The sequence below is a fragment of the Rhea americana genome, unplaced genomic scaffold (assembly GCF_003343005.1).
Source record: "Rhea americana isolate MKP2758 unplaced genomic scaffold, rheAme1 scaffold_5, whole genome shotgun sequence".
Lineage (NCBI taxonomy): Eukaryota > Metazoa > Chordata > Aves > Rheiformes > Rheidae > Rhea > Rhea americana.
The window spans coordinates 13,363,430-13,380,081 of NW_028186645.1; the positions used below are offsets into that span (position 1 = coordinate 13,363,430).

At 44.1% G+C, this 16,652-nt stretch overlaps 2 protein-coding genes across 3 annotated transcripts in view; one reads left to right on the top strand and one right to left on the bottom strand.

Moving 5' to 3' along the window:
• Positions 1 to 16,652, top strand: part of ISM2 (isthmin 2) — a 38,307-nt gene that overhangs the window by 19,618 nt on the left and 2,037 nt on the right. Inside the window, exon 6 of one of the 2 annotated variants that reach the window (XR_014897382.1) lies at positions 35 to 607. Coding sequence is in view for 1 of the 2 variants with exons in the window: in XM_085317618.1 (XP_085173744.1) it covers positions 35 to 552 (518 nt within the window). In the remaining variant the exon portion in view is untranslated. Of the gene's footprint in view, positions 1 to 34; positions 4,241 to 16,652 lie in introns of those variants that run through there. The other variant, XM_085317618.1, reaches the window with a different exon arrangement.
• AHSA1 (activator of HSP90 ATPase activity 1) overlaps positions 13,550 to 16,652 on the bottom strand; it is a 6,283-nt gene continuing 3,180 nt past the window's right edge. Inside the window, exons 5-9 of the mRNA XM_085317619.1 lie at positions 16,430 to 16,518; positions 15,957 to 16,091; positions 15,249 to 15,350; positions 14,451 to 14,502; positions 13,550 to 13,956 (exon numbers count right to left, since the gene is read on the bottom strand). Coding sequence (XP_085173745.1) covers positions 13,784 to 13,956; positions 14,451 to 14,502; positions 15,249 to 15,350; positions 15,957 to 16,091; positions 16,430 to 16,518 — 551 coding nt within the window. The 3' untranslated portion in view covers positions 13,550 to 13,783. The remainder of the gene's footprint in view (positions 13,957 to 14,450; positions 14,503 to 15,248; positions 15,351 to 15,956; positions 16,092 to 16,429; positions 16,519 to 16,652) is intronic.

Below are 16,652 nucleotides of genomic sequence, written 5' to 3' on the forward strand. Positions count from 1 at the left end.
TTACTATTTTGGTGTTTTGGTGCTTCTCCACCAGATGTGGACAGCTGTGAGAAGTGGCTGAACTGCAAAAGCGACTTCCTCACCAAGTACCTGAGCAAGGTGCTGACAGATTTGCCCAGCTGCCCCTGCTCCTACCCACTGGAGGCCATTTACAGTGCTGTGAACCTGCAGGATGAGCGCCAGGGCAAGAGTTTCCGTTGGCGGGATGCCAGTGGGCCCAAGGAGCGCCTGGACATCTACAAGCCCACAGCCCGCTTCTGCCTGCGCTCCATGCTCTCCTTGGACAGCACCACACTTGCTGCCCAGCACTGCTGCTACGATGATCACACCCGTCTCATCACCCGGGGCAAAGGGGCTGGTGTCCCCAACCTCATTAGCACTGAGTTTTCCCCAGAGCTGCACTACAAAGTGGACATGCTACCTTGGATCCTCTGCAAGGGAGACTGGAGCCGGTACCATGCTGTGCGGCCTCCCAACAATGGGCAGCAGTGTGCTGACAATCCTGCTGAGGAGGAGTACCTCTCCCAGTTGCAGGAGGCCAAGGAGTACTAGCCACTTGCCATGCTCAGGGGAGCCACAAAGCAGCAGGTCTCCCATGCACCCTCAGGTGAGCCCCCAGCAGCTGGTGGCTCCTACCACAGCCCAGGCTGTAATAGCTGTCATCCCTTGTGTATCCCTTTCCTGGGAATGCAGCAGTCTGGCAAAGCTCCAGGTCCTGCTCACAGGCTCGTTGCTGGTGCCAGGCAGAGGATTTACCATCCATTTTGTCCTTTCAGAAGGGTGCATCAGTTCCTTTCTGATTTTCAAAGGTGAAGGAGTTTATTACTGGGTGATCCCTGCTGTGCTATGCGGGAGGCAGATCTCACACCATTGCTTCCCTGTGGGTAGCACAGAGCCCAGCTAGATCTCTAGCCTGGACAGGGGGGAGCTGGAGGGAATGGGAGGCAGTGATGAGTGTAAAGTGGAAGGTGGGTTACCCCCATTTACTTCTTCTAAAGCATTCTCTATGATTTTTTTCAATGCCACCTGTAAGCTAAGGCTCTGCAGTGTAAAACGGCTTCAGTTCATGTTGGTTTCACACTACATCTGAGGAGTTGGCTGGGTGCAAGAAGGATCTGCTTGGTCATGCCTGTATACCAGCCTTGGCATGTACTGACTCTATTCTAAAACTTGGAGTGGACCCTCCTAGGAGATGCAGGGCTGTTCCCCAGCAATATGTAGAGCAGGGGCCTCCCCTCTTCTCTGCTTTTTGCATTCACAATTGGGAAGGAAAAGGGAGAGGTCTAAGAGGGTTTCATGAGCTCCTGAAGGTGCATAGGACCAGGTGCAAGATGACCTTCCACAGCAGTTTTGGCTATGAAAGAAAAAAGCAATACCACAGTGTTTTGGTTAAAGGGAGCAGATGAACTACATCCCCTGTTGCTGCTTGGAGGTTGCCCTATCAAGGCTGCCTCCCTCTCCAGCACAGTTTATGCCCTGGTGCTTCTCTTTGAGTCTGAGATGCCCACCTGGCCACTCAATGAATGTTAGTCTTACAACACAGTAGCTCACTTGGAGCTTGTGTTTTCCTTAACTGGGGCAGCTCAGGGCTCAGGTCCTAGAGTTTCCACTCACCTTTACAAGTCAGCCCCAAGCAGGACTCTCACCAGCCTGCCCATGGCTGGGACACACTCCAGGCTACTACAGCTCATCCTGCATTCTCATGGATGATTCTGGGGAGCAGAGATTTGACCTCAAACTCATTCCTTTTAGTCAACATGCCACATACCTGCAAAAGCATGTGGCAGCAGAGACAGCTGGGGGCTACTGTAATGCCCATATTAGCTGTCTTCTACTCTCATTAGACCTCAGGGACCAGTTCCCCATAGTGATGGGAACAAACCACTCACTACTGCGAGCACAAAATGTTACTGCATTTCCAGTCTACTGTTCAGCACTCTGGCCTTTCTCTGTGATGAATTTGCCCAGATCTCTAATAAGAGGCAGCCCCCAAAAAGCAAGCTGTAGTCACACCATGTCATGCTTAAGCCTTCCTGCTTGGCTGAGGTGTGCCTGTCTCACTTGGGCTGCTTCTGCCTAGCATCTACTGTCAGTCTCTGTATACGGGACAATTTTCTCAATGCAATGCCAGGTGCAGGAGCAAGGAAAGGAATGAAGTTGTTTATTTCCTCCCCTACCCTGAGCAATAAGAAAGCTTTCTGGATAGCCTCAATTTTCCCCATTCTTCCATCTTATCCCATTGTAGTGGATCATTCTTCACCTGTGTATATTCTTCTTCCCGAGGTGGTTGTGTCCTGTGCAGCTGGAATAGCCCTAGAGCAGTTACCAGCTCTGCACACAGAACCGTGCCATTTTCTTTGCTCACCTGTGATGGAAAGGTGAAGAGTAGAACGTAGAAGAGCTAGTGTCACAGGAGAGTCAAAAGTGGCTCCGACTGAGGAAGATGTGCGTACACTAACAAAGATGTCATTAATTCTTGGAGTCTGCAAGTCACAAATATGACACTTTATTGCCACTTTGGTCTTACCTGGGGTTTCCAGCTTTTCGCAGGTCCTTGGCAGTTTTCTTCCAGTACATTTGGGAAATAAGGTTCAAAGCTCCCAAACTTCCCACAGAGAAACAAGGCTGAACATCTTAATCTTTGGACATCATTGTGTAGCTAAACCTGGCAAAAACTGTTCACAGATTCCATTTAGCAAACTTTATGCAGCAGAAAAAATAAAAGAGGAAATCAAGCAAAAATAAAGAAGGCTGGAATTAGTTCTAGATTAAAGACTTTAACCAAGGTAGTTGGTTACTCCATATTTTTCTGCAGAATTCTGTTAAATGCAATGGCATCTATCTAGGTTCAGAAGATTGATTGGTCTGTGAAATTTCTATCCTCATTTGAACAACTTTCTCCTGGATCAGGAAATATCCAAGCTACAGGGAGTCTTTCTGGGACTATCTTGTATCTGTTGATCCTTTTGCCTTTGTTATTTACAGAATATTGCATCCTCGGTCATCAGTGCATAGGACTCCATTGCTGGTAAAACAAAAGCATTTATGAAATTGTCACTAAACTGTTCTCTTTTAGCTAGTACACAACTCAGCCGCAGACACAAGTTACGGGTGCTATCAGAATGTAAGTAGGCACAGTGCTTTTCCCCAAAGCATGCAGTTTTAGATGACAAGTATCATGCAAAGAATGAGAAGATATAACCAAATAAGCATGGATGGAGACCTAGATTCTATTAAATATCAGTGACCATTACATGCTCCCTAGCCCAAGTGGTCATTTTTTGACTAGTTTCCTGTAAAGAGGGAGTTTACAAGGAGGTGGTAATGAGGGGATGGCAGTGATTGAACAGCTTGGTTCTGGGAGCTTATCACATGCATGTGCAAGGGGGCTTACTGAAGAAGACATGGAGACATTTGTACAGGAAGCTGACAGATTGAGTGGCTGAGGCTATGGAAGGCTGAGCTTGTTATCGTTTGTCATCCAGTAGAGCATCCTCATATTTCTTCTCCCATTTCAAATGCTATCACTAACAACAGAGGACTCTCAGACAAGTTTGTCTTGAATCAATATCTAGACTTCTTTAAAATAACCTCTCATTAAACATGGGTCCAATATTGGACCTACACATGGAAGCAGGATCTCTGCAAATAAAGTCTTTCTGGAAAGACTTTCAGTAGGTCAACCAATCTCTTTACACTGGCTGGTCTCAGAGGAAGTCCTCTTATAATAAGGACAGTTACACAGGAATTGCACCCTCTCCCTGTTTATACTGAATATGTCAATCAACGTACTCCCTAAAAATGAAACAATAATTTTTGTAACAAATGCTATTCCTGTCTAAGAGTAGGTAGAAAACTTTCTTACAGTGAGCCCCCATTAAAACCTGGTTGAAAGCCAAGTGGTTATTCTGCCTCGTTGTCTCTGTGGTTTGGAAGACACAGGCATAAACTGAAGCATGAGAAACAAGAAGCAGTGTTGTTCCTCACACAAGCACCTTACATGCTAGGAGGCTTTGCAGAGCACCATAAAAAAAGTAGAGACGAAGCGAGCATTTATTTTTGTATCCCATCAAAGATTCTGTCCAGTTCACTGCTATTTAAGTGATGAATCTCTTAGTTTCCACTCCTTAAGTTTATTATTTTATATGTTTAATATATATAAAATGTATTTTATTCCTACAAAAATTCATAGAGAAGAATTCTTTATCTGACTCTCCAATAAAGCACTTTATTTAATATGTATGTGCTGCCGTTGTCATTTAGTTGGGAACTGAAATGAATGTTGCCAGAAAGTTTTGATTTGTTTGAGAGGGATGACACCATGTTTAATGCTGCATACTTTGGCACTCTAGCCACAGCTGTATTGCAAGAACCCTGGTGGATTTGCTTCCTTCTCCTACCGTTTGCAATTGATGGTGCCAAGCAAACTTCAATAGCAGAGAGATGCAGAAATTTCTGAATGTTGCAGATGGCAATTTCCAGCTTATCATTAAGGCTCAGAGGAATCTGATTTTCCTGACCTGGTGACTTTCTGATACTCCCATTCCCAGTCAGAAGAAAGCGGAGAAGGAGAACAATAAGGCTACTTTCAATTGCTTTAATAATAGTGATTCAAATCCCAAAGCCTTCAATTGTGAGGTGGTGCGGAACGTTGGTATTCTTTCCAAGTGCTTTGCTCAGTCCTAGCACATTAAATTTTCTGGTTCATTCATACACAATATTTATTGTTTGTGGTGATGTTGATGATAGTTTAAGAACAGGTGCAAGTGATGCTGGGAGATAAGGATTATGCTGTTGAGATGTGTGTGTGTAAACTGAATATAGAGCCCTTACTCCTCTGCCCTTTCATCCCCCCCAAATAAATATATTATAGACATCTCTTAAAAATAAACATTTTTGTTACCAGTTTATATCTGCTCTGTAATGCTTGGAAACTTCATCCCATGGGGCTCCTAACTTGATGGCTGTTGCCCCACATATGTGAGCACGTTTTAGTTTTGTGCAGAATAGCCACATTAGGCTTGAAGGGATTTGGGTACTTAGCTTTAGGACTATCCTTCAGCAGCCTCTGGTTTCCCTGTGTTTCTGAATCATCCCAAGGCTTCACACTCCAAAAGTGGCCTCGGAGAGAGGTGAAGATGTAGGTGAAGATGGTGATGTAGTTGGATGTAGATTGTGCACTAGCCAGGGCCTGAAGATGGCGTAACCCACAGCACAACAAATAGATGAAATACTAATTAATTTTCATTATTCTGCCAATGCTTTATTGTATGACTTTCAGCAAGCCACATCATTTTTCCACGTGTCTATTAACTTAGCTCATCATCCCCCCACCTCTTATTTTCTCTGGTTAGTCTCTAAACTCTTTAGGACAAGGCATTTCTCTACTTGTGACTTGATAAAACTGCAAGGTGTTGATGAACTAAAACTAATAGCACCTGGAAGACGGGAAGTGATGTCCTGGGAATGGGAAACAAAGGAACATCTAGAAAGTGCTGCAAGAATTTTGGATAAAAGGTATTATTCAGAGCCCTCCATCATGGCCACAAGAAGGCAAAAGTCTGGTCGCAATGAACGAAACATCTCCTAAGAGCAGACTATCAGGGTCAGTGCTAAGTAACTGAACCTCAAAGCCAGGTTTTATTCTACACTCAGCCAAGCAATATCTGGGTGCCTGCTGACCCTACATGAGCTTACTGCTTTAAGCAGGTGCTGAACATGGGAGTGGGTGAAAAAAACAGTATCACTGCACTTGGAAATATGATTTGATAAATTGTTTCCTGCCTACAGCCTCCCTAGCCAAAAGCTAATGACAGCAGAGGGATATGCAAAGCTTTCCAGGGATCACAACTTTTTGTTGCTGTTAAATTGTTGCATAAATTCTATTTCCAAGCTCTTGCTATTTCCAACTGTTTTCCCTCCTTCTCTTTCGTGCTCTCGCTCTTTTTCATTCTGCTGGCTGCACATCTGTCAAGGCTTATCTACAAGTACAACACATGGTGCTGCTCCACTGCTGCTTCGCACCATTGCTGGCCCCTGTCTGAGGAGGAGCAGACAGCTCCTCTTGGTGAAGTATGCTTTGTCACGCTGAGCTTTCTTCTACCTTTCTGCAACATCAAAAACATTGTTGCTTGGATCCCAGTCCAGTCTGGGGGGAATGGGCTGAACTCGGCAGTGCAGAAAAAGTAGCACAAAAAAAAAAAAGAAAAAAAAAAAAAAAAAAGAAAAACCACTGTTACTCTGGCGTGGTGGTCAAGAGTTACTACTGTGTATAAAGGGCCTAATGCTTTATCCCCTGAGATGAGGCCCCTGTTGTGCTGGGTGCTGAGTCCTGCTCCAGAAACTCCTGAGCTATAGAAATCCCATAGCCAAAGGAGAGGAAACAGAAAAAATTAATATCCTAATTTGCAAGTGTGGAAAGGAGCTATTATTAAGAACTGGCGACATCATTACCCAAGGTCACACAGTAAGTTTCTAGCAAGCTAGAGTCTCGATTTTTGCCGTCTGCTTTAAACCCTAGACTTCTTGACTGGCTGATTTACCTTGCCAGCATGCCAAAGAAAGAGCTTACATGTCTCAGCTGTAACAGTTCTCTGACATCTGACTCATAGCTAAGTTAATTTATACATAGACAGATCTGTGCCCAGATTTTCTTAGGCACAATGTTGTCAGCATGTACTTGCCCCTGCTGACCTTCCATCTTTGCCCCAAATGAGTAGGGAGTAGACAATGCTTGTTACTGTGAATGACATTTCAAAGGGAACCTTGCATAGTTAAGCTACCTGGGGACAAAGAGAGTGAGCGCAGCCCATATCTCAGGAGAGAATGTGGGATTTCATAGGAATGTGTTTATAACAGCAGGGATCTCACTAACTGTTTGTTTGTTTTCAGGGCTCCTACTCCAAGAATCTACTTCTTGGAAAACGCACAATAAAGCCCAAATGGGCCCAAAATGAGCCACTCCAGAAAGAGAAGACAGAGGCCGATAAAACCAGATGAGTTTAGCCAAAACCCGTGGAGCAGACCTGAACCACAAGGCCTAGCCTTAAGCGATAAAAATGGTAGTGATGGGCTGTGGGCCTTGAGTTAAAACTGAAGATTTGGCAAGGAAAAAAAAAATTCTTTCAGGTAGAAATCAAGCAGTCGCCTTCCTGGCCTGTGGAAAGTCTCCATTGTGTGCAACACATTGTGCCCTTCTGGAGATACATGTTGGTGGGGACAGTGTGCCACACAGCTGTCAAGTTCTCTGTGTAACAGTATTACATGAGCTGCAGTTTTTCAGCAATACCTTCTGGCTGCAGCATATATACTGGATTAAGAGCCACTCATGACAGGAATTCACGAGGAATTCATGAGGAATTCATGACAGGAATTCGTCTCCTGAGCCATGCTTTAATCCTGCGTGTTGAGATTCCCTCCTCATGGAGTGGCATTCCTGCTCCTGGCCCTGGCTGCTCTCAGGCCATGCCTTTCTAAGTTCTCATTTCACTGATACCCTCACCAGACGCAAAGCCAAACTGCAGCCTTGGGGATGCTGCAGTCATGCTGGCGCAATCCTGCCAAATGTACTCATGGGCTGGGACTAAGCATATCCATCACTGAAAAAGAGGGACCCCATGCATTTGCAGTTGGAGGAGGAATGTCTCACTCTCCTTTCACAGTGATGCCACAGACAGCTGCCCCCTGGAAACGCATGAGACGAGCCCAGCTGGCCAGGTCCTTTCCCACTTTGTTCCAGGTCCTTGAAAGCATTTCAGCTATTCTTTTCTCACTGCATGGCAATCCAGCAGTAACCCTGCTCCTAACCCAAGCAGCTTGACCATGGAGGAAGGGCAGATGCAGGCTCGACCCTGCAGCAGGGTCTGGCAGGGAGCAGCACCCAGCCCAAATGCTCTTCATCAGGTGGGACTGGCCAAGCAGGAAGCTAGCCACTGGGGACAACCAGCATCAGATTTCAAGGCTTCCAGTGCATTTACAAAGCAAGATACTACTACCGCTGGGGAATGCTGTTTTTTAGAATAGTGAGGTGTAGAGGAGAAGTCTAAGGACAGCCTTAGCAACACAGGGTCTGTCCCCAGCACAGATACCATGCTGGCAGTTGTCCCGTCTCCTGCCAACAGGCCTTGGGTCACACATACGGGTGCCAGAAGCAATAAACTATGCTCATTTTCACCAGTCAGTGGCTAAAGTCTTCTGTGCAGGCAGAGGGAGGGAGCACCAGAAGCACAGTGTGGCCCGCTGTTGCCCCATCCACATGGCCCTTCGCCTTTTCAAGTCACAGCAGTGACAGACCAGCTGCGGATCTGATTGCCATAAAGTTATTTTTCACGAGGAGCACCAGGCACCCCACAGGCACCAGCCCTGCCCTTCCAGGCAAGGGTCAAACTGGCCGCCATGGCTCTGTGCCCTCATGGAGTCCCTCCACTTTCTCTCACCCTAGCTGTCACCAGGGGTGTCTGCGGTTCCTGAACAAGTGCCTTTCCCCACTGGCTACCACCTCTGTTTGCCTGGCAACAAAGTGCATGAGGAAGGGCCTAAACTCATGTCCCATCTCCTGCACAAGCCCTCACTGCCCAGTCTGAGGGGTGATGACCTTCCCAGGCTGTGGGCTCCCCACAGGGAGGGGAAAGCAGCCCCAGCACTGTGCTGAGTGAATGCTGAGCTCTCCAAGAGGCCACCACCTCCTGTCTCAACCAGGACAAGGCACTGCTGCTGGATTCAGAGGTATTAGATACAATCTCTAGGACACTGGGTTGCTGGGGATGAGGGTGCTGCTATGACTGCCCCAGCCCCAGCCCCAGTGAGCTGGGAGGCAGCTATGTGCCCTCATGGTGCAGGCAGTTGGCCAGGCCCTGGGGAGGGAGAGCTCTGCTGGCAGTGGCCCAACTGCAGGGAGGCTTAGCACTTGTCTGGAAAATGTGAGCTATCGTTGCCACCTCCATCTTGTGTTTGTTCAGCAGCAGAAGATATTCATAACCCCTTTTGGTGGACAAAATGTGCCTGCCTGGACAGAAGTGCCATGGTGCCATGGCACCCTGGCACAGCAATACCCTCTGCTGCCACTGGTGACGGGTGATTTGTGGCAGCTTGGACACTGCTAGGTCTGGTTTGCAGTGGTTGTGCTGGGAGCTGAGGCTGCAGCTGGTGGAGTGGCTGGCTGGTGGCTGAAAGGCTGGGAGAAAGCCCAACAGGGCATCATAGCCTTTACGCACTGGGGGACGTACCACAGAAAACAGGTTTAGAAGAGACCTCAAGAAATCACATAGACCACTTCCCACCACAGGGACATGAGCAAATCATTCCTTACCCATGGGTCTCTCTCTCTCTCTCCTGAGCTTAAAGATCTCTGGCATCTTAAAGATGGAGATGCCACAGTATCCCTCAGCTTTACTGTTCTTGCAGGAAGAAGTATTTTCTTAACGGTAATTTAAATCCTTCCTGCTTTAATACCATTACATCTTATCTGCAGTGGTCCTAGAAAGCATAGCAGTTCCTTATTTGCTCCTACCTCTCACATATTTGCAGAATTTTATCATTGTGCTCCCTCCTCCCTGCCCCTAGTCTTTTCTTCTCTAGACTAAAAAAATGCAATGCTTTCACTCTTCCCTTATAAGCAGTATTTCTAGACCACTGGACTTGCTCCAAGTAATTCACGTCTTTTTTGAAGTATGGAGCCCTAAACTGAAGACACAGAATCTCATTGGAGGCTTTCTTAATGCTACATGGAAAGATCTCTTCATGAGGCCTACATGAAACAACCTGTCCAGGCAGCTTTTGTTTTAAATTTATGTTCCTTTGAAAATCCACCCTAACCTGTCCAACTTAAATGTAATTTACGATTGTGTTACCAAGTCTGTTGTTTCCCCTCTTGCATATATATTACTGGTTGCTTCTGCCTCAATGCAAAACTACAATTCAGTAAGGTCAAATACAATTTTTTTGTTCTGGATCACTCTTCCACTCGATCAAGATTATTTTCAATTCTAAATTCATCTTCTAAGGGTTTGCAGCACTTCTGTTACTATGAATTATGTTAGATTTTTATATTATCAATTATGTTGTTTTCTGTACTGAAAAATACTGGATTCATTATGAGTCTATTAGGCCTTCCTTGATTTGCTAATAGAAACATCATAGGAAGCAGTGCCTAAAGTCTTAATAGAGCCCAGATACCCTGCCAAAGAAAGAAGTTAGATTGACTGGATATAAATCACACTTGATACAAGGGTGCTGACTGTTTATGGCCTGATTATCTTGGTATTTACAAATTTATTGATTGTATTTTTTCTGTATTTTTTCACAAATTGATGTTAGAATCTCTGGTCTAATTCCCTTATCTACTTCTCCTCTCCCTTTCTCCCCTCTGTCTCCTTCCCTCCCATCCTTTTGAATTTTAAAATTGCTCCAGTTCTCCAAGTAGGTCTCTTAGGGTAAGCTGCCTCAAGCCCAGTCATGCTGCAAATAACCAATTATTTCTATCCTAGTTTTATCTGTACATTCTTACCACGTTGTTACTGAAGTAGGGATGAGCTGATGTTTCAAAATAGTTTTTATAGTTACCTAGGTTAGGGGATTTCAGTCCCTGATTTGTGACCTCACTTTCCCTTTTGAAGGTTCACGTACATAAATAACTACTAAGTACATTAGAAGGGCAAAGTGAATCATATCATAGATCTCTAAACCAGCATCCGGTCTCTGACAGCAGTCAACAGCAGCTAAATAGGAAGGAAGAGTAAAGAKGAGGGCAAGTATATGTTGCTACTTTCCTGAAATAATCTCTCTGCTGCCAGCATCTGGTAGCAAAGTGATTTCTTACGCCAGATACAATAGTTATTCTGTTTAATATCCCTTGGTGGTTTTTGTCCTCCAGGAATTTGTCCACTCCTGTTCCGAATCCATGTAAACTTTTAGCATCCATAATACCTGTAGTGAACCTGGGACTTTCCTGAACAGTTAAGTGTGTTCAAAGAACTATTAGCTTTGCTTGTTTTGACTCTGGCTTTTTTCATTTGATGGTTGCTCTTTACTTGTCCATATGCCTCATAACTGTCCAGCTATCTAACATAGCACCACCTCTGACCTCTCAGCACAGGAACGTTTACATATCATGCGACAACTTAAGGCTTGGATTGCCTTCACTAAGGAAGCAGAAGTACTGCAAGAGATTACCACGGCTGTATCCAGTTGGAGCTAACGTATCCCAGTATGTTCAGCATCTCAGACTAACTGCTAGTTCACAGTCAAGTATTTTAGCACAGGCCTTCACTCACCAGTGGTTTAATCCAGTACATTCTGTTGTGAACAGCCAAAGCATGGCTATACATCCTGTTCTACTGTTTTGGGGTTGGTGATTTTCAGCTCAAAAGGCTGGGAGTCAGCTGTGACACCACTGGCATAACTTATGGCAGGCAGTTTTGCTAGAAAATGTCTACCACAGCTCTCAAACTGCATGTGAGCAAAAGCCTAAGTCTGCACTGCTATGTGCTTGTGGACTGCTGGCAGAGGCCATACTGTGTCCTATCACAGTAGTAGCAGAAAGCCCAAAGTAAACCATGTTTGTGATGAAAGGAAAGCAATTAAAATTCCACTTCAGCTGCTTTCCTGTTCCACTTCCCAACCTTCCAACAGCAGGTGATTAGTGCAGCCAACTTTCTGCTGCCCTCTGCTCAGCTATGGGGCAGAGCAAATCTACCTGCTGGGAGCACTGCTGCCACAGTGTGGCCAGCTGCTGCCACAGCTAGTAAAGTACAATGAAGACGCTACGATTCAGGTATCAAGTTTGTGTCAAGTTAAATCAGAATGAGCTTATTTTCTCTATTTTGAAATAATTTTGCTTTACTTACACCAAAGCTCTTGTCTTGCCTGTGAACAAATCTGCCAAATCTGCTATTTAAGGTTTTCTGTATTTCTGTCTAGCATTTCCTAAAGAAAAAACAAACATGCACTCTAAATAATGCTAGAGTGCTTATAACATGCTAGATTCCTGCAGTCTACCAGCTGCTTACAGTAGTACATCTGCGCATAAGCATCTTTGCAAAATACCTACACTCACTTTTCTAGCAAAAGAGGGAATCATGGACACAGGGAAGCCCTACCATATTACAAGTGCCTGGTCCTTCATACAACTTCAGTTTCAGCCATAGCTCAGCAGAGATAAATACACAATACAGAATTTAGTTTTATGCCACTCTCTTGAACCTGGGCACGAACTGAAACACAGGAAAATCCACTTGAACATAAGTAAGTATTTTTTCCACCATTACGGTGGTTGAACATTGTAACAGGTTGCCTAAAGAGGTTATGGAGTCTCCATCCTCAGAAATATTCATAACCCAACTAGACATAGTCTGGGACAATCTGCTCTCACTGACCTTGCCTGAGCAAGGGAGTTAGTGATCTCCAAATGTCCCTTACAACCCCAACTATTCAGCAGAGATAAATACACAATACAGAATTTAGTTTTATGCCACACTCTTGAACCTGGGCACGAGCAAGGGAGTTAGTGATCTCCAAATGTCCCTTCCAACCTCAACTATTCTGTGATTCTGTAACTTTATGTTCAGACACACTGTGAATATGTGAATAACCACTGTGGAATAATGATGGGACAAAACTAGAAATAATTTCTATTTTGATAAACAAATATACTTGAGTTGCCTTTTAAATAGGCATTAAAGTTGTCTTCTTGAGTTCTCTGCTGATAGCTAAGACACGCCATCAAGAAAAAACAAACCAACCAACCTCCAGTTCTTACTGAGTAACATTACTTACTTTTAGTTAGCTAGAGCTGCTCTGTAGATTACTCTAAACTATACTATCAGAAAACGCAACAAATAGCTCATCCCTCAAAGGCAAAATTAAGCACTTCAGTCACTCTAGCTGTTAAGCAGATTGGCATTTCTCACTGGAACTGTTTTCCCCATTCCCTTCTCCCATCTCCAGCAAGAAATTTAGTCAGCACAGAAGAAATCTCCATGAATTGTACTAGCAGGAAAAAACATGTGATTTCCCTTCCTTACCAGTAGGATGAACAGCTGAAGTGCACCTTGTTTATTTTACAGAACAAATCTCACCCCCACTGAGAGCCTAGTTAGCATTGGCCTGAAGTTCTTGGGGTTGTCCCTAGACTCCACACCCTTACTAGAACACTCTCTTATAGGTAAGAGTTTTCCTAGCTGTAGTTTGCTTATTTTCTCGGACACTGGGCAACTACATGATATGCATTCTTGTAGAGCAGGCTAGTATGCTAAGTGTAAAAAGGATGGTGTTGAAGAGGGGGATGTGCAATGGAAGAGAAATAGCTTGAACAAGGCCTTAAATTCCTTCAGAATGGAAGGATTTGAAATATTTACTATCAGAAGATCAAAAGTAGAGAGAAACTGAGCAGCTGCTCAGACTAAAAACTGCATCAAACTCACGCTCTCTGCTCACTCAGAAGTGAAGTAAATCATGTTGGGATCACTTTTCATTGATCAGTGTTTTTCCAGCCATATCCCTTCCTTGGTCTAGCCACCAATCCTCTGAACTCAAGCTGAGCTGAACACACAAATTTCTTTTTTAAGTTAGGTTTATTTAGGAATAGAAGTATGTACATGTAGAATCCCCTACAGCATGAGACGTGCACAAAGCAGTTAGGGGCCAACAGTGGTGCTGGTCAATGGCCTTCCTTATCATCCATCATCCTACTCTTCCAAGCAGAGGGCCAAGATTAGAAAGGGACAGGTAAGAAATTTATCAGTCCGTGCAGCAGAGCCTTGGAGCAGAGCCTTCCCAGCAGCCAGTGTTAAAACAAATGGGCGCCATAACCAAATGTCTGTTTAATGCCCTCAAAGTAGTAGCGCTGCCAGCCTTGCTTTGTTCTTTCTTCCTCACTGGCAGGAATGCCCTTGCCTTCCAAGCACACTTCTGTCTCACCACCTTTTTCAGTGAAGGTCAAGGTAATTGTTGCAAAGTGCCCTAGGGAAACCAAAGCATATCTGTCAGCAGTGCATGGTATAGTATCAGCTGCCCCAAAGAGCTGCTCTGCTCCTCCTTTTGCAGAGCACCAAAAAAGAAGAAAAAAAAAAACACCATAAGAGAAACAAAAAACCAAATCAAAATAATACTCTCCAGGATCCTTCCCAGAGGGATCTATTTATGACAGCAGCAGGTCTTCCTTAGAAACAGAGGGAGGAGAGGGCTCCCTTTTCATGTCTCAAAGCAGCTGCAGTAGAGCAAGCTACTTCATTGTTCCTAATCCCTCACTGCTGTCCTAACCAGTGGTTCATGGCTCTGACCTAGTCATTTGGGATATGAAATTTGAATAAAAATGGTGCAGCTCCTAGAGTGCTGCATGCACCCTCCCATTCCTTCCCAATCACTAGCTGGAGGGCAGTATGGTAGATAAGACTGATTCTTTGAACACTGGCAAGGGCTGCAAAAATACCATAGTCCACTTTTGGACTACTTACCAGCTGGCCAAGATTTAAATCTCCATTTCATAATAAGTTGCTTCTCAGGGATCTATGAAAGAGATAAATGACTGAAGACTAGTATTTCTTGCAAACCTTGCATTTTTTAATAGAAAATAACTAAAACTGTGCTTGATCTGAAGCCTTATCAATCATCCCTTGAAAAACATGAAAAACAGTATCTTAAAGCTGACTGTTCTTTCCACTCCTTTACCAGGAAGCCAGGCCAGGCTAGATCCGAAGCATGTAAGTTAAGGGCTTACAGAAAGGAAGGTGGGAAATCTCAGATTCAGACTCCCATGTACAACCATGAAATACAGGAGTAAGTTCTGAATATTGTGCATCATGTTCAGATATTACATACTGCTACAAGGAAGTCACTGAAGACTAATTCTTGTCATAGTAGTCTCAAACACTGATGTAGTGTCCCTTTTCAGAAGAATTCAGTATCATGAGGGTTAAAGTGGAAAAGAGTCAGTCACTGCTTCTGAGCTCCACCCCATACTCTCACAATTAAATAATAATAATAAAAAACAACAACTTCCACCACCACCCACACACAATAACAAGACAGATGCAGGACTAGAAATCATTTTTTCCCCCCAAGCTAACATCTTGTACTCATATTATCTTTCAGCAATAAGGAGACTTTCAGTAGCTGCAGTGATTATATGCAACTACCTGGCATCAGGGAGAGATTCAGGATTAGTGAATTGAAGAATTGTTACAGAACAGATGCATCAAAAACTAACACACTCCCTCCTGGACAAGATAGAGTTAACACTGGCTAGTACTTACTAGGTCAACAAATTCTCCTGTGACACTGCCATCCAGCAACTGAAACTTGCCTCCTTTATCAGCCTCCAAGACTGCTTGTGCATGGGTGAAAGCTTGGACCATCTGCAAAGAATTCATGAGGAGACCTGTATTACTTGACATTATCTGCTTGCAAACTTGTTGCTTAAGGCCTCCCACCTAACTACAAAAATTCCACAACTTCTGGAGGAGTAAGAAAGTCTATAATATAAGGTCTTTATTAAAAAAGAAAAGACAACCCCCTTCCAGTGAGAAGGAGCAAAGCTAGAGCCACTACAGCAGCATTTTGCTTGCCAAGAGAAAAGAATCCCTAGTTTCTTAATCACACAGTACTGTGCAGGGAGGAATCTATTCCTTAAGTAGCATTTCTCTGGCTTTGAGACCGTCTAACTTTAAAAGGAACAAACCAACCAACCCACCAAAACTGTATATCCCAAAAGATCTGATCACATGCTGAAAGGGATGCACCTACAGACAGGTGCTGAGAATCACCTGGAATTGGCTTCTGGCTGGCATTAATGCACTCTTTTTAAACTGGGTGAAAAGGAGCTTTAAGCAACTGTTTTATAGATCAACTTTCTTATTCCACTCTCATGCATCATGACTGTCCTACAGGCCACCTTAAAAAGCTTTCAGGAACAGCATTTTCTGTGCAAAGAGCAGCTGTTCTGAGAACAATCATGGACTTACCTCCTGAGTAACAAATACCCGGTAGAGCTCCTCAGGAGATGTTAAGAAAGTGTCTCTCAAGCTGATCTTACAAGTAGGAATCTTGACTCCTATGGATTTGGACTGCAGTATGGCTGTACTGCTGCTAGCAGTGGTCTAACAAAACAAAGAGCACTGAAGCACACACATACTTTCCCACCCACCAAACCTCAACAAGCAATCGCATATCCAAGAGAGAAACAAAAATTGTATGGAAAAGAAGGAATTACACCATATTGGAGTCTATAAAGCAGATTTAACACTTGAATTAAAAAATATTAGATGCTGCAAATAGAAACATTAAGACTTGCACCACAGATTGCGAATATATATCCTATATACACGTATACAAATATATATTCTATAAACAGAACAAGTTGTTGTAAGCTGCAGTATCTTACATGTTACATATTTCTTTAGAGATCCCCGAAACACATTTACATAGTTTTGTTTACCTTGCACTCTTCGGCTTTTAGTGTCACATGAGGTGTTGTTTCCACATGCTCACCATTCATTGTGGGCAAAATCATGCCCTGGGTGAATTCTGGAAAGACAGGAGAATGCCCATAAAACTAATAAAGATCAAGTAAGTCTTTTAACTGATCTTTGAAACACATAATCAAAAAGGGCTTTCTGGTTTCTCCCTTGCTCTTGCTAGTACCTATATCCTTAACTCAG